The sequence below is a fragment of the Xenopus laevis genome, chromosome 8S (assembly GCF_017654675.1).
Source record: "Xenopus laevis strain J_2021 chromosome 8S, Xenopus_laevis_v10.1, whole genome shotgun sequence".
Classification (NCBI taxonomy): domain Eukaryota; kingdom Metazoa; phylum Chordata; class Amphibia; order Anura; family Pipidae; genus Xenopus; species Xenopus laevis.
In genome coordinates, this window is record NC_054386.1 from 82,053,262 (window position 1) to 82,078,028 (window position 24,767).

Genomic DNA, 24,767 nt, shown 5'->3' on the forward strand with positions numbered 1-24,767 from the left:
GAATATTTAGGCGGAACCTCTTTTCTTCTAAACAGAATGGGTGACCTTGTGTCAGCTGGAAAAACCTACTGGTAAATAAAGCATTAGAGAGATTATTATGCGATCCCCTTATATATTTATACACAATTATATCTCCCCTTAAACGCCTCTTCTCCAGCGTGAACAACCCCAATTTGGCCAGTCTTAGTTTATAGCTAAGATTTTCCATTCCTTTTACCAGCTTAGTTGCCCTTCTCTGGACCTTCTCTAATACAATAATGTCCTGTTTGAGTGATGGAGACCAAAACTGTACGGCATATTCTAGATGGGGCCTTACAAGTGCTCTATACAGTGGAAGAATGACCCCCCTCCTCCCGTGACTCTATGCCCCGTTTAATACAGCTCAAGACCTTATTTGCCCTTGATGCTGCTGACTGGCATTGCTTGCTACAGCCAAGTTTATCATCTACAAGGACTCCAAGGTCCTTTTCCATAATGGATTTGCCTAGTGCAGTCCTATTAAGGGTATAAGTGGCTTGGATATTTTTACATCCATTTTACACACCTTCTGATTTCCTTGTTCGAGGTTCTGACTTTTGATGAGCTAGAACTCCCCTGAGCTTGTGTCAAACTCTTTCACCTCAAGTCGTCTCTGGTAACTGAATTTCCCTAACACATTGAGCATTAATGTACTGGAATATGAAAGGACTGTTACTACAGAGTCATATGACTTTAAAGCTCTGGAGAAGAGACAACACAATTTTGTTCTACAATGAGAACATCTTCAGATGTTCTGTCAAATTAAAAAATAATTGTGTTGTAATTGGCAATCACCAAATCCAACACCTACACCATAAAATGCAGATGCATCACAAACAGATTGCTTAGCTAAATAACATGACCCGCCACTGTTACTACAGACTTTATTTAATCAAAAAGAAAACCTTGGGGCTTGGTCTTCCCCAAATATATCTGAGACCACGTCTTTGCAGAGCAAAATGCCTAGCTTGTATTCAAAAGTGAACAGTATTACAAGTCATTGCATTTGAAACTTCATAAATTAGGATGAAAAAAAAGTGGGTCTCTTACAAAAAAAAAGAATGTGAAACCTGTATAACAGGTAAGAAGTTGCTGCTGGCTCCTATACATGGCCTTATAGAAATACAGGCAGTTGACAACACCCATCACTGCTTGTGAACCAGCTCCCACCCTTTCAGCTCTTGTAGGTCACTGCTTTTGCTGAACAGCTTCTTTCCGTGCAGCATCCTGGAGAAGCTGAGTGTCAACTTCATCAGCAGGAAGCTGTACATAGCGCACAACAGATCCACGGATGAAACAATTCTTCACGGACAACTAAAGAAATAGGAAATCAGATTTAACAAATATGTCAAAATGCAAAGTTTGTAGCGAATAAAATAAAAGTTAAGCGATGGTTTACCATGTGTGGATACTTTTCTGGGTCTGTTACACTGATATCAGTCAGCTTAATGTTCAAATACTGAAAATTAAACAGAAGTGAAATAAGGTTTGATGGATAATGAGAAACACAACTCCGTAGGAAGTGCTATTCTAGAACATATTTCCCCAAGCAAGCCCTCTGAGGTAAAAAAAAAAAAAAAATTCTCCCAAACTTGACAACAGTTTTTTCACAGAATGAATGACCTCACTAATTAAGCTCCACACTGCTATTATTTGGAACAAGCATCAATTAATGATTCAATTACACAAAATCAGCATCATGCGTGTTGGTTTTCTATTACCCTACTACACCTACTAGTAAATTATTTGCCATGCAGAAATATAATTTCTAATTGATCTGCTTAGTGATGTTGGACTGATATTATTCTGAACACAACTGTATTTGCTCTCTTTCTTTCTTTTGATTTGAAATGATTTTGCTTAACATGGCTTTGTTCGTTAGCCTGATAGTAAGCACATAGTGGAGGGCCAGTATGGTTGTAAGCCAAAATGGCCTCAGTCATCCAGCAGCATACATGGAAAGTTGGGGGTCCAGGTATCAAGGATCCCACCTCTAGAAATTGTATAGATGTCAGTCTCTATGCTGGCCATATCTGCCTACAGCTTCATTAGGAGGCAGCCTCTCCTCCATGCAATGGAGGAGAACTGCAGTGGTATGCAAGCAACTGCTGCTGCTGCTGCTGCTGCTGCTGCTGCTGCTGCTGCTGCTGCTGCTGCTGCTGCTGCTGCTGCTGCTGCTGCTGCTGCTGCTGCTGCTGCTGCTACTACTACTACTGACATGTCATATTGGGACACTGCATATGTGGCTAGATTGATAGCTAGTTCATAGGCAGGGGCGCGCCGCCAATGAGGCGAGCTGAGACGCTCGCCTCAGGCGGCAACGCCGAAGCGGTTTCCAGGGGCGGCAAAAAGCCGCTCCTGCACCTTTAAGAGCCGAATTTCCGGTTTTTAAACCGGAAATTCGGCTTTACTAATGCGAGAGAGCGCAATTGCGCTCTCCGCATTAGTGTTCCTGCCTCCCCTCCCGACAAGTAAGTCGGCGAGGGGGGGCGGCATTGCAGGAGCCGCCTCAGGCGGCGCTTAGGTCCGAATCGGCGCTGTTCATAGGTTGGACCAAATGTAAAATACAAGCAAAGTGAGTTGGTTTGCTGGGGAGTGTGGATTTGCCCCATCCCAAGATGTGTCTTGCTGGTATTAACTATACTATATGTTTAAGAAATGGGTTTCACAAATTGTTATTATACTTAGTTTAGTTTTCAACATTCATCTAAAATTAGTTTAGTTATTTACTGACCAAAAGTGTGACTGAGCCGACATTATGTTGAAATTAGCCAAGTCTATATCTCGGAGCATTTGTAACTTAGATCATGAAATAATGGTTATTGCTTAGTTTCTTACCTGATCAACGGAGTGTAGAGTACCACAGATACTGCAAGAGAGAGAAGCATTTATGTAACAGAGCAACAAAAAAGATGGCTTGCTGATATGATGTTAATTTAACGGTATGATGAGGTTTAAAAAGCATGCAAATATTTTTTTATTTTTTTTTTTAAATCCTGTATACACAATACACTCTGCCACGATAAGGTTGGGCAATGAACAGGTGAGTTTTAGTGAAGCAGTATTCATTTATATGAAATTAAATCAAATGTGAAAAACTGGCTGAGCAAAAATTTGGGTACCCTTGTAGTTTTGCTAATTTGAATGCAAGTAACTGCTCAAGGGCTCTTACTGACGAGCTGTTGAAGCTGCGCTCCGTTTTTCTGCGTTCAGCTGCAGGGAAGCACAGGAATAGACGCATTACGTTTTTTCCAATGGGGCTGTACTCACACAGGTGCGTGTAGGCGCGGAAAAATGCAGCATGTTGCGTCTCAACCTGCATTCAGCGCCTACACGCGCCTGTGTGAGTACAGCCCCATTGGAAAAAACGTAATGCGTCTATTCCTGCGCTTCCCTGCGGCTGAATGCAGAAAAACGGAACGCAGGGGAGCGCAACTTCAACCGCTCGTCCGTAAGAGCCCCAATACTGATTACCAAATTGGTTGGATTAGCTCGTTAAAGGAAAACTATACCCCCCAAACAATGTAGCTCATGTGTAAAACCCTGCTTCATGTAAATGAACCATTATCATAATAATATACTTTTTTATTAGTATGTGCCATTGGGTAATCATAAATAGAAAATTGCCATTTTAAAAAATAAGGGCCGCCCCCTGAGATCGTAAGATTCACTGTGCACACATACAAACCACATGTAAGGTCACATGAGCCAATTAACAGACAGAGTTCTGCCTTTTGCTTCCTCACTTCTTCCTGTTACAGTTAGAGTTGTAGTATTTCTGTCAGGTGATCTCTGAGGCAGCACAGATAGAGTCACGAAATGGTGGTTCAAGGCAAGAGATGTAAAAGGGCAATATTTATGTAAATATATATTCCAGTTTGGTAAGATTCTTTAATATGTCATTCAATTTGATATAAACTATCTGTTGCTTAAGTATTCATTTTGGGGGTATAGTTTTCCTTTAAGCCTTGAACTTCATAGGCTGGTGTAATAATGATCTAACGGTCAATCAAATTTTGATTAATGGAGAGAATGAAGCCGATTTTCACTATAGTTCTCCTGTAAAGGAGTTTTAACTAAATGTACATGAAAGCCATAAAGAGCACCCAAAGGTTAACTTTTTGCATAAAGACAAATATCCTTAAATTAAATCATACAAAACAGTTTAATCATTTGGGGCTGTATAGAAACAAACACATTGAGATGCTTTTGTCTGAAGATTTCATCCATTGCTGCCGATTCCACATGCTGTACAGTTAGGCCTTCCCACAAGGCTTCAGCTAGCCACGAGCCAATGAAAGGAAGACTAGTGCAACACAGTGCACAGTAGCAGCCCAGAAACAATTGCAATAAAGAAATAAAGTTATGGTTCTGGTAGGTGCAGGTTAGGAATACCATACCTAGAACTTGTTGTGAAAGTAGAAAGATAAGATTTGCCACTTTTCCGTTATCCGGAAACCCGTTATGCAGAAAGCTTTGAACTACGGAATAGCTGACTCCCATAGACCCCATTTTATCCAAATCCAATTTTTACAAAATGATTTCCTTTTTCTCTGTAATAATAAAACTGTAGCTTGTACTTGATCCCAACTAAGATTATAATGAATCCTTATTGGAGGCAAAACCAGCCTATCGGGTTTATTTAATGTTGACATGATTTTCTGGTAGACTTAAGGTATGAAGATACAAATAATGGAAAGATCAGTTATCTGAGAAAACCCCAGGTCCCAAGCATTCTGGATAAAGGATCCTATACCTGTACAATACAGTTGCAAATGTTATTAAAGGGATCCTGTCATCGAAAAACATGCCTTATTCTCTTTTAGACTTTCCTTGTCCTTTAAAGGGATACTGTCATGGGAAAAAAAAAAATTCTCAAAATGCATCAGTTAATAGTGCTACTCCAGCAGAATTCTGCACTGAAATCCATTTCTCAAAAGAGCAAACAGATTTTTTTATATTCAATTTTGAAATCTGACATGGGGCTAGACATATTGTCAGTTTCCCAGCTGCCCCTGGTCATGTGACTTGTCCCTGCAATTTAGGAGAGAAATGCTTTCTGGCAGGCTGCTGTTTTTCCTTCTCAATGTAACTGAATGTGAGACATGGGTTTTTATTATTGAGTGCTGTTCTTAGATCTGGGGGGGGGAGGGAGGGGGGTGATATCACTCCAACTTGCAGTACAGCAGTAAAGAGTGATTGAAGTTTATCAGAGCACAAGTCACATGACCTGGGGCAGCTAGGAAATTGACAATATGTCTAGCCCCATGTCAGATTTCAAAATTGAATATAAAAAAATCTATTTGCTCTTTTGAGAAATGGATTTCAGTGCAGAATTCTACTGGAGCAGCACTATTAACAAGGAAAAGGAGACAATAAGAAAGACAAGGCTATGTAGGACAAAAAAGTGGGCAATAATAGAGATAACTGTTTACATCCCACTCACCTCAGATCATTCTTCAGCTCTACCACCACGTCCTTCCCTACTAGAGACTTGAAGAAGGAGTAGAAAAGCTGCAAAGAAAGAAAACCAGTTATACAAACCAGTCACCTATTGTGCAGTTCGTGTACATCATATAATTGAATCACAATTCTTGCACAGACTTCACGTTCCTTTTCAGAACATTGCAAAACGTGTTCCCTAACGAGACATAACCAATAAAAGATATCTTGCTCTACCCGACACGAAACGTGGAAGAAAAGTAAAGCGTTCGTGTTTCCGCGCTGTTACCATCGTTCCTGTTGCAGTCACGCCTCTGTCGGGAAACTACAGACTAGAACAACCACCGCTAAGCACGAAACGCCTTCCGCTCATTCGCCGTTCTAGCGCCCAGGTTGGTAAATCTCGCGAGACTTTAGCGAGACCGCAATTAGCGCGTTCTCCAGCTAGACTGAATGGGTCGCACGGTGATGACGTAATAGTGTTTCTTTTTTGTATTACCTCTGATAAAGGAAATATAACCCAGGACCAAACTAGCACTAGTCTCCAATCCAAGTGGCCAAGAATAGCTTTCTATCTGCCTTGTTCTTTTTTTCCCATTCTCTTAATCCCCTCTTCCTTTACTTTCTGCTGACTGCTTCTCACTTGCCCCAAGTGCCTCCATCCCATTTGCCCAGGGTCGGACTGGGAGGCATGGGGCCCACCGGGGCTACTGCCCCAGGGCCCCCTCCAGCCGCCACTGCCGCTCCGGAGTGCTGCAGGCGGCTAGTGCGCATGCGCGCGGCGCCGCGTTTGTGCGCATGCGCGCGGCGCCGCGTTTGTGCGCATGCGCAGCCCTTCTAGTCTACCGCGACCCCAAACAAAGTGGGGTCGCGCCGCCCCACTAAGTAGCGGAACTGGGCCGGCGGGGCCCACAAGAGCCCGGGGCCCACCGGGGTTTTTCCCGGTGTCCCGCCGGCCCAGTCCGACACTGCATTTGCCTTACTCTTTATATACAATTAGGGTTGCCACCATCTCTGGAAAAAAAATACTGGCTTTCCTATATTCTTGCTGTTTTTTTCCTTTTAATAACATTGGCATCAAGCATCATTTTACCTTTTCTGGAAAAAATAATACCGGCCTTCCTATATTCTTGCTTTTTTCCCCTATTAATAACATTGGGATCAAGCATCATTTTTACCAGGCGGGTAAAATACAGGTCAGATGGCCCCCTTTGACGTCACGTCCAATTGCACGCCACAACTCCGCCCCCTTTGTAGTCACTCCCCGCTAGGGTTGCCACCTTTTTTTTAAAAAATTTACCGGCCAGTGATGGGGCGGTAACGCTGTGACGTAACAGGGGGCGGAGCCACGGGTAAATGGGTGGACTCTGACGTAAAAAGAGACGGGCCGTGTGCACGTCGTGATGCAAAAGGGGGCGGGGCTCCATCGCGAGATGGGCAGAAGAAGAAGGAGAGGTAAGTTTCTGCCGTTGGGTCAAGGGCTTTTGTTATAGGTATTACAAATTACCGGCAGCTACATTGCCGGTAAATTTGTAGCCCCGGACCTGTCAGGTATTTTACCGGCTAGGCCGGTAAAATACCGGTCGGGTGGCAACCCTACTCCCCGCCCCCTTTGACTTCATGTTCCACCTCTTTTTACCCCCAAATTTTATTGAAAGGTGGCAACCCTACTTGTGCGTGTGTTAGGGTGGCCACCTGGCCGGTATTTTACCGTCCTTGCCGGTAAAAATGATTGTTGATCCCAATGTTATTAATAGGGAAAAAAGATAAATATACAGGAAGGCCGGTATTTTTTTCCAGAAAAGGTGGCAACCCTAGCATGTGTGCATGCGTGCTTTAAAAAGGAGAGGAGAATGCGACAGAGGGGAGTGGAATGCGATGGAAGGGAGGAGAACGCGACAGAAGGGAGGAGAACACATCAGAGGGGAGGATAAGGTGACAGGAGGGAGTGGAGTAAAGGGTGCGAACCCGGCTAGGGATAGGCAGGACAATTTTAGAGGTAGCTGCCCAGTGCCCCTCTATTATTGCGCCCTAGCCTCATCTGATACCCAGAGATAGGCCACCAAGGATGCTGGAGTCATTGCAGGACTGAATGTTTTGAGAATCATCAATGAGCTTACAGCAGCTGCCATTGCCTATGGCTTAGACAAAGGAGCCAGAGGGAAGCACAATGTTCTTATCTTTGATTTGGAAGGTGGAACATTTGAAGTCTCCACCCTTACTATTGATGATGACATCTTTGAAGTTAAGGCAACAGCCGGTGACACTCATCTGGGTGGAGAAGACTTTGACAGTTGTACGATCGATCACTTTTTGGAGGAATTCAGGCGAAAACACAAGTAGGATATCAGTCAGAACAAAAGAGCTCTAAGGAGGCTGAGGACAGCCTTTGAGCGAGCCAAATGTATCCTGACATCCAGCAGCCAGGCAAGCATTGAAATTGTCTCCCTGTTTGAAGGTATTGGCTTCTACACATTCATCACCAGGGCCCGCTTTGAAGAACTGTGCTCTGACCTCTTCATGGGTACCTTGGAACCTGTAGAAAAGGCTCCGAGAGGTGCCAAATTAGACAAATCCCAAATACATGAGATTGTCCTTGTGGGAGTTCCACAACCACAAGCATTCCTAAAGTGCAAAAGCTACTTCAAGCGACTTCTTTAATGGCAGAGAGCTAAACAAGAGCATAAATCCAGATGAGGCTGTGGCAAATGGAGCTGCTGTACAGGCTGCCATTCTAATGGGTGACAGATCAGAAAATGTGCAAGACTTACTTTTGCTGGATGTCTCAAACCAAAACAGACACAGACCTTCACCACATTCTCTGCCAATCAGTCTGCTTATTCAGGTGTTTGGAGGAGAAAGGGCTATGACCAAAGACAATTTTCTTTGGGGAAATTTGAATTGAGTTCAAAGCAGTCTTCTGCTTTATTATAGCCAATAGTCCTTGGTTACTTCCAGTAGCCTTATAAATTACAGTAAGCGACATTATACACTCTCTTGTCTGTCTTTCTTGCTCTTCCTAACCCTCTATTTGAAGAATGAACACTCCTGTGGAGCTTCTGTGAATGATTATGATTTATTACATTGCCATGCCTCATTATGGTGATCAGGGCCGCTTAAATAATTACTACTAGGTCAGCAGTGTCCTTCCCCAGTAATGCAAAATCTCCACCTCAATCAATTTTCTACATGGTGTAACTGAAATGTATGCAAATAACTTTTCTGGAATTTGCACTTAAATCACGTCTGAATTGTTTGATTTAAAATTTCACACCGAGGAGCAGAGGGGTAAATCAAAGAAAATGTGTCTTTTTCCCCCAAACATTATAGAGGGCGTTATATATTATTATTTATACATAGGGTTGCCACCCGGCCGGCATTTTACCAGCCTAGCCGGTAAAACACCTGCCAAGACCAGTATTACAAATTTACCGGCAATGTAGCTACCGGTAAAATTGTAATACCTTTAAAAAAAGCCCTTGGCCTGCCCACAATCCACTCGCAACCTTTTTTCTCCCAGGATGGCTCCTCAACCCGCCTTCTGGCCATTGCGCAATGTGGCTCCACCCCTTTTTACATAATGGCCTGCCCCTTTTATTCCTGCCCCCACCACCCACCGGTAAAAATTTTATCAAAAGGTGGCAACCCTATTTATATATTTATATAGCTACTTATGTAAGCAGCACTGAACAGAAGAACAATACATTAATTTAGTATCACAAACAAGGAGTCAGTAAAATACATACAAATAAATACAAAGTAGAGTTGCACTAAAAATTCCTGAGAGCAAACAAAATGTATTAATTTCTGAAGCCGACAAAGCTGCTCCTAGTTTCTTTTTTTGCGGCTACTGTGACCACTGCAGGGCATTATATTGAGAGATCAAACCTCTACCAGCATGGGTGTGTGAAAATTTTCCAGGGGGGGCAAGTAAGCTACAGGTGTGGGATCCGTTATTCAGAAACCTGTTATCCAGAAAGCTCTGAATTACGGGAAGGTCATCTTCCATAGACTTTTTTTTTTTTTAATTCCTTTTTCTCTGTATTAATAAAACAGTACCTTGTACTTGATCCCAACTAAGATATAATTAATCCTTATTGGAAGCAAAACCAGCCTATTGGGTTTATTTAATGTTTAAATGATTTGCTAGTATGATTAGACAAATTATGGAAAGGTTCGTTATCTGGAAAACAGGTCCCATACCTGTAATAGGGTAGCATACCACTGAAGATGAAGCTATTTGTGACAATGCAAAAATAACCTAATTAAGTCTTGCTTTGTGGTGGTTTAAAAAAAAAAACATTTTGTATTGTTGGGAATTAAATATACAAACAATTTCTTGGAACTAGCTGTAGAAGTCAGGGTGGGGCAACTGCCGCCTTCTGCGGACACCCATATCTACCAGTACAAAAGGAGTTTAAGGCTTGTTAATCTAGGCGAAATTATACAAAAACATCATATGTAAAAAAAATAAAATAAAAGGCACAAAGTTTTTCAATATGCAGTAACCCATAGAAACAAATGAGATGTTTGCCTTTAAACAGGTGGCCAGTACATTCTACCTGCTAATTGGTTGCTATAGGTGATAAGCTTTGCTTATATAATATACCGTAAATCCTTGGAAAATTTGAAAGGAAAGTTCTTAAAATGGTCATGAAAGAAAATCTTAAAATGGTCATGAAATGTATTTGTTCCCACTCAGGGTGGCATGGTGACAGAAGTGAGATTCATACCCTGGCTTTTGTGGTTCATTTAATCTAAAGCCTTTGTTGCGTTCCAGCTAAGCTAGGGTTAACTACTGCAGCCTCTTCTTCCTTTAGCAACCGCTCTGTTGCTGTGCAAGCGACTAAATCTGCAAGGTCGAACTGACTAACACGCAAACAACTAACAACAGGCTGATTGTTCTGTAATAAAGACTTCAAGGGAAACTATACCCACGGCCATTCAGGTCATACATAGCATATAAAAGTTTTTTTGTGAAAAATAGATTTGTCTAATTTTGGGTGCCATTGGATTGTCACATACTGAAACACTGCCATTCTAAGTACTACAGGCTATTCCTTTGGTTCATATGAAGTACTGTTCTTAACACACAGACGAAGGGTACACATATATGCCAGGTAAATTAGGGTAACGGGATGAATTTGCAGCCAACCGGCTACTCTCATGACCTCTGCGCTGTGCCAAGCCCTACAAGTGATAGAGTGGAGCTTGATTATATAAACTCACGCTTGCCCCACCCCTCCAATGACAACAGAGAAGGTTAAGATCTGCCACAATTATATAAATTAGCATGACGAGTTTGGGTGAGGTTATTGTGAGTTAGGGTTGGGTCTTGTGACATTTTCAACTGTCACATCACTACTTCAGACCTACTTTCTATCAGATGACGCATAGAACACTGCAAAATGTTGCCTAAAGGTAAAATGAAAAAAGGCAATATTTACTTTTTAATATTTGATTATATGTATGTGCCACTTTAGGGGGAGATTTACTAAAGGGTGAAGTGGCTAACGCTAGCAACATTTCTCCAGAAGTCTCATTCGCAGGGACAGTGACAATTTACTAACAGGTGTAGGCGAAAATTCGCTAGTGACGGTCCCATTTGCTAGCGAATTGTCACCTACACCTGTTAGTAAATTCACACTCTATCGCCAGGCGATTTTTCACTCTGGTCTTATGCCACAAATCCAGTAAAGTGCAACATTAACTCTTTGCCAGATTTGACACCTCAGACCAGGCAAACTGCTAAAATGAAGCTACATCTTCCTCAATCTTATGTCACTGACATCATATCCTGTTTTCCGGAAATGTATTAAAGTTGTAAAAACGCTGGCGACTTGTCTTTATTTCATGCGGGATTGCCTTCAAAAGTCCGAACTATTAAAGTTTTTAGGATAAAAACTTTTTTCCTTAGACATTTGAGGGGCATGGAACATTCGTTTTAGGGTGGGCTCATGTGTAGGGCAATAGAGGATCTATTTGGTCTTTATTCAGGTTCCTTGGACATTTGTAATAAAAAGTGGCCACTTCAAGCATTTGCACAAACATCTCTAATAAAGACGTCTATATCACTTTAATGTACCCCCCCTTTCATATTGACCTAAGCATAAGTTTCCCTAGGCAGAAGTGATCACTAGCGTAATTTCGATTTGAAACGCTCACACATGCCGAAGTAACTATATCGAAAAGTCGCCAGTGTTCTGCGCCCAGGACGCAACTTCACATTTTAGTGAATTAGCATAGTGGTAACTAATTTTCACCTGGCGAAGTGGCGTGAAGTGTGGCGAATCATTTACTGGCAATAATTTGCCCTTTAGTGAATCTGCCCCTTAGACTCTTTGATAGGTCACTTATAATGATATAAATAATCTGCTGTTTTAGTTTACAAATTACAATATACAGTTCTCCTTTCATGCTAGCAAGGTTTGCGGACAAATTTCAAGTAAGTATGTTGCACTTACTTAAAGGGATACTGACATGGGAAAACATGTTTTTTTCAAAACGCATCAGTTAATAGTGCTACACCAGCAGAATTTTGCACTGAAATCAGTTTCTCAAAAGCGCAATCTGGTTTTTTTATATTTAATTTTGTAATCTGACATGGGGCTAGACATTTTGTCAATTTCCCAGCTGCCCCTGGTCATGTGACTTGTGCCTGCACTTTAAGAGAGAAATGCTTTCTGGCAGGCTGCTGTTTTTCCTTCTCAATGTAACTGAATGTGTCTCAGTGGGACATGGGTTTTTACTATTGAGTGTTGTTCTTAGATCTACCAGGCAGCTGTTATCTTGTGTTAGGGAGCTGTTATCTGGTTACCTTCCCATTGTTCTTTTGTTTGGCTGCTGGGTGGGGAAAGGGAGGGGGGTGATATCACTCTAACTTGCAGTACAGCAGTAAAGAGTGATTGAAGTTTATCAGAGCACAAGTCAAATGACTTGGGGCAGCTGGGAAATTGACAATATGTCTAGCCCCATGTCAGATTTCAAAATTGAATAAAAAAAAACCTGTTTGCTCTATTGAGAAATGTATTTCAGTGCAGAATTCTGCAGGAGCAGCACTATTAACTGATTCATTTTGAAAAAACATTTTTTTCCCATGACAGTATCCCTTTAGCAGGACAGTAGGTTCTTTCTTTATGCCGTAAAATAATAAAATATATATATTTCGGCAGTCATCTGCAATAATTTATTTACTGGTGTTTGTTTTAAAAGTTCAAAATCCCTCCTGCCAGGATACCTAGCTCTAATTTTAGGTTTCCACACTAAATTAACTGTATTTTTGTTAAAATTCTCTTCGCCACATCACCTCCATTGTTCATTGTTTCAAGAATCTCTCACTGTCTCTCTCAGTGTTGATATATCTAATTCATTGTTTTGCCTCTGCTCTATCCTCATTGGCCCCTATGCTGGATGACTCACTTCTCCACACACAGACTCCTACCCCCTCCCACGCATTGCTCCATTCATAAAGAAATATCAATGCGCAGTGTCTGTGACACACAAGCACACTCACATCTCACTTGGATTCCGACAGAGGAAGAAGATAGAGGGGATGAAAACAGTAGGCAGCAAGATTATAAATGTAGGGCAAGAAAAGGAGTAAAGAAGAAGCAGAAGAAGAGAAGTTGAATAGGCAGAGTAGGGGGAACAGTTGGAGAGGGGGCAATGGAGAAAAAGTCTCTAATGGGGGGGAAGAAGAAGAGATTTGAAATATTTCAAGGAAAGAGAAACATTAGTGCAAAAGATACAATTCCATACGTTGGTGTCCTGGGTCTGTCTGCAAACAACATTGTTTGCTTTCTTTTTTCTTTTTCAATTTGAATAGGACTGTGCAGTTTTAAAAAATCTTATTTTTTTGGGTATAATTGTCTACACTGTATTAGATTTCTAGAAGCAAAGAAGTAAATGTGCAGATGATTTTTTAAGGAGTATACTGTATTATTTTATGGCTAAATCTCTTATGCATATACTACATATTGTACTAAAAGTCAGTGACTATTCAGTTGTAGATATATTCATTGGTGAGATCAGTCTGTGCCATTTCAGTGGAGTTTTGAGCAAATTCTGCCTGCTTGTGTATGTACTGTATATGTATATAGTACAGCTTTGGCTCTATAATTAGATGTTAATATCGAAGGGATGCGTGGGGTGTAATTCTGTTTCACTACGTGGATTACCATTCTGTGCATTTTTGTGTACATGGGTAAATAATTTTTTGGATATTGCAGTGTGTGTGATTTATTCTTGTCAGCGTGCTGTTGTGATGCACAGTTGTGTGTTTATTTTTCAAACACAGTTGTTTACATAGCCCTAACCTGTTGGTGAGCTTTTATCTTATTGTTGCTGCCCACCGTTGTACATAAATAACCTTTGTATATGGGCATATTTGTGTGTATTTGTCATAGTATTTTGGCTATTTTAGTGTTTTTGAAGGCTATGTAACTATAGCGCTCAGCTAGGGATAGCTATAGAAGTATTTATTGGTCCTTTACTATGTTATTTTAAAGTGTTTCATTGTGTGCGTATGCAGCAGACTGTTTAATTTATCCTTGAAACTGGTGTCTCCAATGTGCTGGGGTTTCCTTTCAGGAAAATATTAATTTGTTGGTGTATGATTGTAAAAACTGCTAGTGTAAAGTGAGTGGTAGTGTGGTACAAAAGTGAGCTAGTGTATCTGCCATTGAGATGGGAGGCCATGAACTTTACATAGTTCTACTTCTTTTAACAGTAACAGGTAAGTGCTTTTTTTTCCTCTATTAATAACAACTGGGTGTGCTGGTCTGTTTCTCTCTCTCTCTCTTTCTGTATCACTCTTCTCTCTCCCACTTCTCTCCCTTTCACGCCTCTGACGTACTTTGCTCTGTGTTCCTGCTTCCCAGACTCTGACTCTGTTGCCATGGACACAATACCTTCCTTTACTGGGATACATCAACCTTAAATCAAAAGGTCAAAGCAAATGATTTTAATGAATATGTCCTGTGTTTTAAAGGGGTGCTTCACCTTTAAATTCACTTTTAGTATATTATAGAATGGCCAATTCTAAGCAACTTTTCAATTAGTCTTCATTGTTTATTTTTTTTTTATAGTTTTACTCTTTTATAGTCTTTACTCTTTCTGGCTTTCAAATAAGCGGTTCCTGACCCCATCAAAAACAAATGCTCTGTAAGGCTACACATTTAGGGGCACATTTACTTAGCTCGAGTGAAGGAATAGAATAAAAATTACTTCGAATTTTGAAGTATTTTTTTGGCTACTTCGACCATCGAATTGGCTACTTCGACCTTCAACTACGACTTTGAATCGAAAGATCCGAACTAAAAATCATTCGACTATTCGACCATTCGATAGTCGAAGTACTTTAGGCTTTCTAATGTTTCGACTGTACAGTTGTCGACTGGTTTGAACATAAAACTCTTTCACTGATGCAAGTCAGTGCAACACAAACAAATCAACTTCAGGTTTTTCTCTGAGCACTAGATAGTCAAAATCTACTGATGTGGACCAGACCCAGTGTCGGACTGGCCCGGCGGGATACTGGGAAAAAACCCGGTGGGCCCCCGCCAGTCCAGACCCCTCTACCCATCAGCTTGTACAAAAAGAAAGTCTTCCTTAGGCGCCACGCAGCACCATGTGTGCATGCGCGCAGGGCCATTCATGCAGGCGCGCCGAGTGGCGCCTTTCAAGCAGGAGCTCCGGGCTGCGCATCACAATAGGGCGGCGGGGGGGGTCAGAGGGGGCCCTGGACAGTAGTCCCGGTGGGCCCCGCGCCCCCCAGTCCGACCCTGACCAGACCTGCACATGTTTCTTGCGAATCCTTCAGAAAGTGTATAGATACCTTTTAAAGTTATTGTTTTTTCCATTCATGCTACAGGATTAGGAACTATTAATAGAATCCAATAAAGGTTTGGGCACAAATCGATGCTTGTTACTTCATGGGGTTTAATAACAAAATGGTAATTTCCTTTTTGCAGTGGTGGAAGGACACTGCCCACCTAAAATCACATGCATCCTGAAGAAGAGAGAGATGTGCACCCCTGGTGGATATGACTGTGGCCCTTGTAGGTCTCCATACATGGAGACAGCAAGTGGGAAATGTATATTACAAGGTAAACCCTTTATATTTTTTTTAAATATATATCTTTTCTCATTGTACTGAATCTGTCACAGTATGCACAAACTGCTGGAATCAATATTATATCATTGCAGTGGGACAAATAAAGTGGGTAAATTAAAGGGACAGCATTTGCCTAATTCACAGTGTTTTGGTTTACTCTCCCCCATCTTTCTAGCAAAAAGGCCAAAGTTTACTGGACCTGATGCAATAATTGACTTTCTGCAAAACATGTTGAACTCTATGAATGAAGGTATGCCAATTAGCACTATAGTTTTGACATAACTTGTTAACTTCACTTTGTGGTTTTTTTCTTCTTTCTTCGCTACACTGCTTTTTAACTTACCAATCCATTCATCTCTTATTTTTTGTTTCTCAAAGCCGGTCTTGCAGCTCCTAGTACCACAGTTAACCCAGCTGCAGCCATTTTCACATCTCCCTCCTTACAACCTTTATTTCTCAATAACTCCACTATGGCGGAAACCATGAAACCTACTTCTACAACTTCTCCAGCAAGTGGAAAAAATACAAAAGTTAGTGGGAGAAAGAAGCCTTTCAACCAGAACTTTTCACTAAGTAAATAATGTCCGATTGCTTTTTATTTATTCATAGTAGTTCTTATTTTTTTTTATAGCCAACTCAAATACATAATCTATGAAAAAGGATCACAGACCAATGGTGTATTAGAGCTAACTTACATTGACAATGCACATAGAGAGACAGATCACATTATGCCTTTTATTTCCATGTGATTAAGTTTACATTTTTTTAGGATATTCCTTTTTAGACATTCACTAAACGTTATTGTTTTATAACAGTAGGCATCTCACTGTTACCGAAATGTCAGCTCTGAGACTTTTAGTGCTTATTTTACTTGATGAGAGAAATTGAAACAAACCCTACAATATACATAATTGTATGTGCACATTCACAACTTGATACAAATTAAAATACTGTATATCATACTGCACATTGTCTTGTATAACACTGCATATAATGTAACCAAAATACCATCTTTGCAATTATAAAAGTAAAGATATAGGGGCAAATTTACTTATGGTCGAATATCGAGGGTTAATTAACCCTCGATATTCGACTGTCAAAGTTAAATCCTTCGACTTCGAATATCGAAGTCGAAGGATTTAGCGCTATTCGTTCGAACGAATGAAAAATTTGAAGGATTTTAATCGAAAAAACATTAGAAAGCCTAAAGTACTTCGACTATCGAATGGTCGAATAGTCAAACGATTTTTAGTTTGAATCGTTCGATTCGGAGTCATAGTCGAAGTAACCAATTCGATGGTCGAAGTAGCCAAAAAAAATCATTCGAAATTGGAAGTTTTTTTTATTCTATTCCTTCACTCAAGCTAAGTAAATGGGATCCATAAAGGAACAAGCTTGTTAGTGAAAATAGTTCTGCCTCTAACCCATTATTACACATTAGACAGACCATACACATATAGACACACACACACATGCATCTAACTTTGTGCAATATATATAACATTCATAAGCATACCGTGTCTTTTATATACAGCTCTGATCGTAATCTGCAGCCTGACTGGGGTCTCAGGAATAGTTGTTGTTGGCCTCTGCTGGTATCGGTGAGTCTGCTACTCTGGTTCTACCATGAATGATTATAGGAAAGATCTTTTCTGTTCAGCAAGAAGATTAAAAGGCAGAGGAAAAGCATTCACAGTTAATATGGAAGAGACTACTCACACAGTTAATAAGATCACTAGATGTATGGCCCACAATTGTCTGGGCAGATTCCTCCTCCCTTTCTCACACATTGACGGAATCCATTACCATTGAAAACCAAACCAAGATTTGGGAAACGTTACCCCTATCTGGAACACTTAGGGGGATATTTATTAAGTCTGAATGCCAAAAACGCGAAAAATTTTAGGTTTTTTTTTACTATAAAATCCAAATTTTTAGGATGGAAAAATTCAGAATCCGAAAATCCAGCATCTCAGTCCTGGCGAGGTTGTATTTAAGTCAATGGGAGAAGTCCCGAAAATATCCTGATCTGTGCTGGGCTTTGTGCAATAATCAGAAGATTTCTTGGTTTTCAGGCTACAATCCAAAAAAAAATAATCAAATTTTTCCTGCAGAAAATCCGAAAAAAGTGTACGAATCAAATTTTCGTACGTTTTCATGTTTTTTTCGAGTTTTTTCCCTGAACTTGAATTTTTTAGGAAAAAGGTATTGATAAATAAGGGGAAATAACCCGTGCGGATTTGGTTAAAGTATATTTCAGAAAATAATTGTGAGGAGTGTACCTGGTGGCCCGCCTCATTCTTCTTCTTCTTTTTGCATGGTGGTAGGTTTACTAGAGGTTGCGCGTGATGTAATCGTGCATTGCCACGAAATTCAAATATTTAAAGGGCCCATGCTCAGTAGCTAGTTGTCCATAATTGGATGTTATGGGTCACTTCACCTGGCCAAATGTAGCACCTTTTACTACATATTGCAGACAGTGTGCCACTGTCTGGGTGCCACATGGTATTCTTCATGCCTTCTTTTACTACTTTTATACTGTGAAGATGCACACACATAAAACAAAAGTGAACACATGTTTCACATATTATAGATTCAAATACACAGAGAATAGGAAAATAATAAGTGCCCAAACATACAAAGTACACTTAAGCTGTGGATTATATCCACCTTCCAAACACTTTCATCAGTTCAGTTGTTTTCAGATTGTTCCCCAGAAATAAAGACTTTTTTCAATTACTTTCCATTATTTATTTTTTACTGTTTTTCCAAAATCTAAGTTTAAAGTTTAATGTTGTGTCTCTAGTATTTCAGTCTGGCAGCTCAGTAATTTAGGTGCTAAACTGTTACAATTTTGCAATATTTAGGGGCAGATTTATCAAGGGTCGAAGTGAATTTGACGGAATTTTTCGAAGTAAAAAAAATTCGAAGTAATTTTTTGGATACTTCGACCATCGAATAGGATACTACGACTTCGAATTTGAATTCAATTTGAAGTAAAATAGTTTGAATATTCGACTATTCGATAATCGAAGTACGGTCTCTTTAAAAAAACTTTGACTTCAATACTTCGCCAAATTAAACCTGCCGAGGTGCTATGTTAGCCTATGGGGACCTTCTACAGCATTTTTCTAAGTTTTTTGAAGTCGAAGTAAAATCATACGATAAAATCGTTCGATTAGAAGGATTTAATCGTTCAATCGAACAATTTTACTCCGACCACAGAATACCCAAATTCGATCAAACAAGTTTGAATTCGATATTCGAAGTATTTTAATTCGATGGTCGAATTTCGAAGAATTTTTTACTTCGAAATTCGACCCTTGATAAATCTGCCCCTTAGTCGATACTTTTCTCAGCAGCATCTCTGGAGTATTAGCAACTATTGTATCAATTCTAACAGCTGCCTGTAATGAAACCCAGAGATTCTGCTCAGCAAGGACACAGATAAGAAATGTATCAACTAAATGTATCAAATTAGAACAGTTTACAGGGTCGGCGAACCCCTCTAACAGAGGTGAAAAATGACACTTTATACTTAAATATTAGAAAAACGATGACACAGAAAATAGCAAATAATGGAAAAAGTTGTTATTTCTGGTGATCTATCTGAAAACAACTAGTTGTTTGAAGGTGAACAACCCCTTTAATAAACGCTGAAGGATTCTGAGACTTGTAATTTAGCAACGGCTGTAGTGAGACATAGTAAGCACTTGTGACATCTGAAGTGCACCAAAGAACTTAATACACCTTACTAATGACACATACAAACAAAGGCAATAAATGTAGCATTTTTTTTAACTTATTCAAAACCTTTCCCTTTCTTTAGTTTACAGAAGGAAGTGCAACTGGCACAAAAATCAGCATATACCACATGCTCAGACCGTCGCCAGCACATTTGCCACAGGGTGAGATTAAGCTATGGCTTAGGTTTATGGATTCATTATTCCATGAAAAGTATTTATTCACTTGTTGGGTGGATGAGCATTCGTGTAATACAAATAGTGGTATTGAAATATAACATGTTAATTAGTTTCAAGGATTGCCATCCTTGGCAATTAGGCAGTGGCTTGAATAAAAGGTAGGAAGCTGAATAGGAAAATATCTTTAAAAAGCTCTATTTGTATTTGTGGTTAAAGGAAAACTATACCCCCCAAACAATGTAGGTCTCTATTAAAAGATACTGATATGTAAAACCCTGCTTCATGTAAATGAACCATTATCATAATAATATACTTTTTTAGTAGTATGTGCCATTGGGTAATCATAAATAGAAAAGTGCCATTTTAAAAAATAAGGGCCGCCCCCTGAGATCGTAAGATTCACTGTGCACACATACAAACCACATGTAAGGTCACATGAGCCAATTAACAGACAGAGTTGTGTCTTTTGCTTCCTCACTTCTTCCTGTTACAGTAAGGGGCCGATTCATGAAGCTCGAGTGAAGGATTCGAAGTAAAAAAACTTCGAATTTCGAAGTGTATTTTGGGCTACTTCGACCATCGAATGGGCTACTTCGACCTTCGACTACGACTACGAATCGAAGGATTCGAACTAAAAATCGTTCGACTATTCGACCATTCGATAGTCGAAGTACTGCCTCTTTAAAAAAAACTTCGACCCCCTACTTCGGCAGCTAAAAGCTACCGAAGTCAATGTTAGCCTATGGGGAAGGTCCCCATAGGCTTGCCTAAGTTTTTTTGATCGAAGGAATAATCCTTCGATCGTTCGATCACAGCATTTGCGCTAAATCCTTCGACTTCGATATTCGAAGTCGAAGGATTTTACTTCCTAGTCGAATATCGAGGGTTAATTAACCCTCGATATTCGACCCTTGATGAATCGGCCCCTAAGTGTTGTAGTATTTCTGGTCAGGTGATCTCTGAGGCAGCACACAGACCATCACGAAATGGTGGCTCAAGGCAAGAGATGTAAAAGGACAATATTTATGTAAATATATATTCCAGTTTGGTAAGATTCTTTAATATGTCATTCAATTTGATATAAACTATCTGTTGCTTAAGTATTCATTTTGGGGGTATAGTTTTCCTTTAAGGCATTTTGTAGTGTTAAAAATTCTCAAGCGCTAAATATTTATATAAAAATCTAGTTCCCTTATATCTAAAATCGCTCTATAAATGCATTACTTCTGTATTTAATATGCCTAAGTGGTTGAATGCCTTGTCATACAGTACATTAAAGTGAACATTGTGCAAGGGTCTGAATACAATTGAAAAGTACTTCTTAAGGGTAAATAACAAAGCCTTCAGAAAAATGTGGGTGGATACAGAACCAAGTGTGAGCCTCAAAACTGCCCTGTAGAGTATAGTCAGACCCCAGAGGCAAGTGTTTTTACACTTCAATTTAGCACCTTATAGAAGATTTTTTCAGAATATTAAAGAAAATGCATAAATGGGCTGACTCCCAGTACATTCTCTAAGGGTCAGGCCACACAGGATGTTTTGGGGAGATTTGGTCGCCTGGCGACTAATCGCCTCATTTTTGCACCGACCAATCTCCCCAAACGCCTTCCCTTACTCTTCGCCGGCTAAAATGAAAAAATGCCGGCGCTAATCACATGCTGCAATTCGTTTTCCGAAGTTGCCCGAAGTTTCCTCGTGAGGCAACTTTGGGTGACTTTGGAAAACAAACCACCGCGTGTGATTGTCACCGGCGTTTTTTCATTTTAGCTGGCGCAGAGTCAGGGAAGGCGTTTTGGGAGATTGGTCGCTGAAAAAACTAGGCTATTAGTCGCCAGGCGACCAAATCTCCCCACAAGCGCTTTTCATCATAATTTGTGGGTCAGATTTTATCTAGTCCACCATGTAACAGCACAAGATTTTGCAGGATGCTACAAAATCTGATCCCCCTAGGTTAAAATATAAAGTCAGATCAGATACAGTCGGATGGAGTCTTTCTTTCATGGGTTTACATCCTTCAGTCAATATTTTTAACTGAGAAAAAAAGTCGACACCGCTCGTTTTCTGAAATCTGCATGTGTCTGATGGAAAATTTTACATGTAGTTTACGCATTCAATTCTCTATCAGTCCCATTATATTTTGACCCATGCGACTACCTCTGACTTGTCGGATGCGTTTTGTCAATTCTACACCCTCAGGCAAAAGCGCTTGTGGGATTTAGCCCTAAATTTGGGACGTGTGTTTGGATTTATATAGCCATAAATAATGGTATAGGAGTATAAATATCATAATACTACTGAAATAATTAAATTATAATACTAATGTATTTTCTCTTTCCTTCTGCCTCATCTATTGTTTACATATATTTTTTCATTTATCCTTTGTGTTTTTGTTTCTAATTCCACATTCCATTCCCCTTTACACTGTCTGGACAACCCACCCCAACTCTCTGAGTGATTATCATTCAACTCAGTCTGTTGGTCACATTTCCCATTACATTCAACAGTATCAGAACAAGAAACAACAGCTTCAGGCACAGGAAAGGTGAGTGGCCAGTTCTCCCCACATCTGTAGTGCAGGGGCTACGGAATATGAAACATCTGTTGGTTAAAATGCAAAACGCATTGCTATATTTTCAACATTTTTAGGCCTATATACTAAGAAGTCTCTGGAATTAATGCAGGGAGCATAGAGAGAGATTCAAATCGAACAAAACTGATTTTAATATCTAAATTACTGTTCCATTGTTGCAGGTCATCAGTGCAGCCTTATCGTCAGCTCTCCACTGACTCTGAACCTGACACTGACGATTGTTCTATCTATGAATGTCCAGGCCTAGCTCCGGTTTGTATATAGATAAGCTTCCCATTCCTAGTTTTCTGTGCATGTCAGATTAACAAATACATGTCTGGTATTTTTTATTTTACATACCACGAACCAAATTCTCTTACACAAAAACTGAGCTAAGCAACCAGCAATTTCTACAAAGTTCTTTTTCATTTTTTCTGTTAGATAACCATTATAAATATATAATATGTGTGCAACAAAGTACTAGTTAGAGTAGAACGGGATACATTAAAGTTTGAGGGTAATACTAATTCGTCACCCTCCCTTTCACCAGGGAGGGAAGGGGTAATGCAATAAACCATTAAGCTACTCCTGCTCCTGGGATGGTTGTGGGGATTATAAAATAATGTTTCCATACTATGGCCCCAACCTGCCTTAAAACACCTAGGGGCAGCTGTATTAAGGGTCGAATATCGAGGGTTAATTAACCCTCGATATTCGACTGGCTGATTTAAATCCTTCGACTCCGAATATCGAAGTCGAAGGATTTTGCACAATTCGTTCGATCGAACGATCGAAGGAATAATTGTTCAATCAAACTATTAAATCCTTCGAATCGAACGATTCAAAGGATTTTAATCCATTGATCGAAGGATTATCCTTCGATCAGAAAAAACTTGGAAAGCATATGGGGACCTTCCCCATAGGCTAACATTGACTTTGGTAGCTTTTAGGTGGCGAACTAGGGGGTCGAAGTTTTTTCTTAAAGAGACAGTACTTCGATTATCGAATGGTCGAATAGTCGAGCGATTTTTAGTTCGATTCGAAGGTCGTAGTCGAAGGTCGAAGTAGCCAATTCAATGGTCGAAGTAGCCAAAAAAACCATTCGAAAATCGAACTATTTTTCCTCTATTCCTTCACTCGAACTTAGTGAATGGGCCCCCTAATATTTAAGCCAACTGAAAACGTATGTACCAATGCCCTAACATATGTAGGGCATATGTTAGGGCAATAGTACATACATTTTAAGTATGTACGCATAAGAACATGAAAATTCTGTGTGCACTTTAGAAGATAACGTTGTCCAACCTGCACTGTTATTAAAAAGCTACTTTTTACTAAGAGGGCCATGTTAGCTGTTTCTACACTGTGTTACAGGTATGGGATCTTACATCTTGAAAGCTTTAGTCTATATAAAGCTTCATGTGTATATATTTATAACAGCCTCAAAACAGGATCCAAAAAGTCATAAAGTTTTACCTATTTACATTAGCTGTGAATGCAGTCATTCCTAGTATTCCTCATTGTATAGTTAAACAATGTTTTTACAGTTATTTGTAATTGCTATTCAAAGTGTTGCTTTTTTGCCTCTACAGACAGGAGAAATGGAAGTTCACAACCCACTTTTTGATCCAGTAAAGACTACAAAGTGATGCCATTTTCAGTGGATTCCTGCATCTTGGATATTATTTTCTTTGAATGCATGTTTTTTTCATTTTTACATTGTGTATCTTACTGAAAAATAAAGTATTGCGTCAACATCTTATATTATTCCACGAGTCTGAAATGACAAGGAATTGTACTTTTGTTAGAAACAGGAACCAATCCCTGAACTAATTTCACATACAGCATTCATGACAAGCATTCTGCTAATTCTGTGTATTTGAATCATTAACTGAGGCATGTCCAAAATAATAGCAGGTGTTCAAAATAGTAATAGTTTGTTTCAAATAATAGCAGTGTGGAGTTAATTAGTGTGGTCATTCATTCTGTGAAAAAATAGGTATCAATTGCGGCCCTTATTTAAGGAAGGAAGGCAGCAAATGTTTTGCATGATGGTTATAGTGTATTTCTCTCTGAATTCTGAATTTTCTAATCTGAATACAATGGGTCGTTCCAGACATTGTTCAGAAGAACAGCGTACTTTGATTAAAATGTTGGAGACGGAAAAAAACATATAAAGAAGTGCTAAAATTATGTCAAATGCTTTAAAATTGCAACAAAAATGTGAAAGACGTGGAAGAAAAGTACTAATGGAATGGATAGAAGAATAGTCAAAATGGCAAAGACTCAGTCAATGATCAGCTCCAGGAAGATGAAAGAAGGTCTAAAGTTACCTGTGATACTGTCAGTGTCGGACTGGCCCACCGGGATACCAGGAAAACTCCCGGTGGGCCAAGATGTCAGTGGGCCCTCCTGCTTCTAAACATTTGCCCTATTTCATGGCCATTCCCTATTTCTATGAGAATAAAGAGGCTATATAGATGGAATAATAGGTTATAGTATGTAAAGAAAAGAGACTAGGAAAATAGAGGTTGAGCAAGGAAAGGAAGAAAGTAATACTTTGAGTGGGCCCCTGGTCTCAAGGTTTTTGGATGGGCCCCTGGTCTAAGTGTTTTTGGTGGGCCTCTGGTGTCCCAGTCCGACACTGGATACTGTTACAATTAGAAGACGCCTATGTGAAGCCAAACTATCGGCAAGAAGC

The 24,767-nt window shown here is 39.9% G+C and overlaps 2 protein-coding genes and 1 pseudogene across 3 annotated transcripts; 2 read left to right on the forward strand and 1 right to left on the reverse strand.

Annotated features, from left to right (window-relative positions):
• Nucleotides 1-888: 888 nt before the first annotated feature.
• On the reverse strand, nucleotides 889-5,841 carry lsm2.S (LSM2 homolog, U6 small nuclear RNA and mRNA degradation associated S homeolog). The gene is made up of 5 exons (NM_001368157.1): nucleotides 5,750-5,841; nucleotides 5,465-5,532; nucleotides 2,857-2,887; nucleotides 1,418-1,477; nucleotides 889-1,332 (listed from the first exon to the last, which is right to left on the reverse strand). Exons 1-5 carry the CDS (start codon nucleotides 5,750-5,752, stop codon nucleotides 1,207-1,209), a joined length of 288 nt encoding a protein of 95 aa, NP_001355086.1. The 5' UTR covers nucleotides 5,753-5,841; the 3' UTR covers nucleotides 889-1,206.
• Nucleotides 5,842-7,231: 1,390 nt separating this feature from the next.
• Nucleotides 7,232-8,814, forward strand: LOC108700571 (annotated as a pseudogene).
• Nucleotides 8,815-12,932: 4,118 nt separating this feature from the next.
• On the forward strand, nucleotides 12,933-23,828 carry npdc1.2.S (neural proliferation, differentiation and control, 1, gene 2 S homeolog). 2 transcript variants are annotated; one of them, XM_041575270.1, is made up of 9 exons: nucleotides 12,933-14,194; nucleotides 15,432-15,566; nucleotides 15,750-15,824; nucleotides 15,953-16,147; nucleotides 17,109-17,175; nucleotides 19,404-19,482; nucleotides 22,002-22,039; nucleotides 22,249-22,339; nucleotides 23,659-23,828. In XM_041575270.1, the coding sequence occupies exons 1-9, from the start codon at nucleotides 14,146-14,148 to the stop codon at nucleotides 23,713-23,715; spliced, it is 786 nt and encodes a 261-aa protein (XP_041431204.1). In that variant the 5' UTR covers nucleotides 12,933-14,145; the 3' UTR covers nucleotides 23,716-23,828. The 2 variants fall into 2 exon arrangements, with proteins under 2 accessions (XP_041431204.1, XP_018088748.1); XM_018233259.2 differs by having other exon boundaries at nucleotides 12,934-14,194; nucleotides 21,969-22,039.
• The last annotated feature ends 939 nt before the right edge of the window (nucleotides 23,829-24,767 follow it).

Coding starts and splice junctions, on each gene's coding strand:
- lsm2.S (NM_001368157.1), bottom strand. Junction 1,478..2,856: donor CTCTACACTCCGTTGATCAG/GTAAGAAACTAA, acceptor TTTAATTTTCAG/TATTTGAACATTAAGCTGAC. Junction 1,333..1,417: donor CAGAAAAGTATCCACACATG/GTAAACCATCGC, acceptor CTATTTCTTTAG/TTGTCCGTGAAGAATTGTTT.
- npdc1.2.S (XM_018233259.2), top strand. CDS start 14,146: ATGGGAGGCCATGAACTTTACATAGTTCTACTTCTTTTAACAGTAACA. Junction 15,567..15,749: donor TGGGAAATGTATATTACAAG/GTAAACCCTTTA, acceptor CCATCTTTCTAG/CAAAAAGGCCAAAGTTTACT. Junction 22,040..22,248: donor CAGCTTCAGGCACAGGAAAG/GTGAGTGGCCAG, acceptor CCATTGTTGCAG/GTCATCAGTGCAGCCTTATC.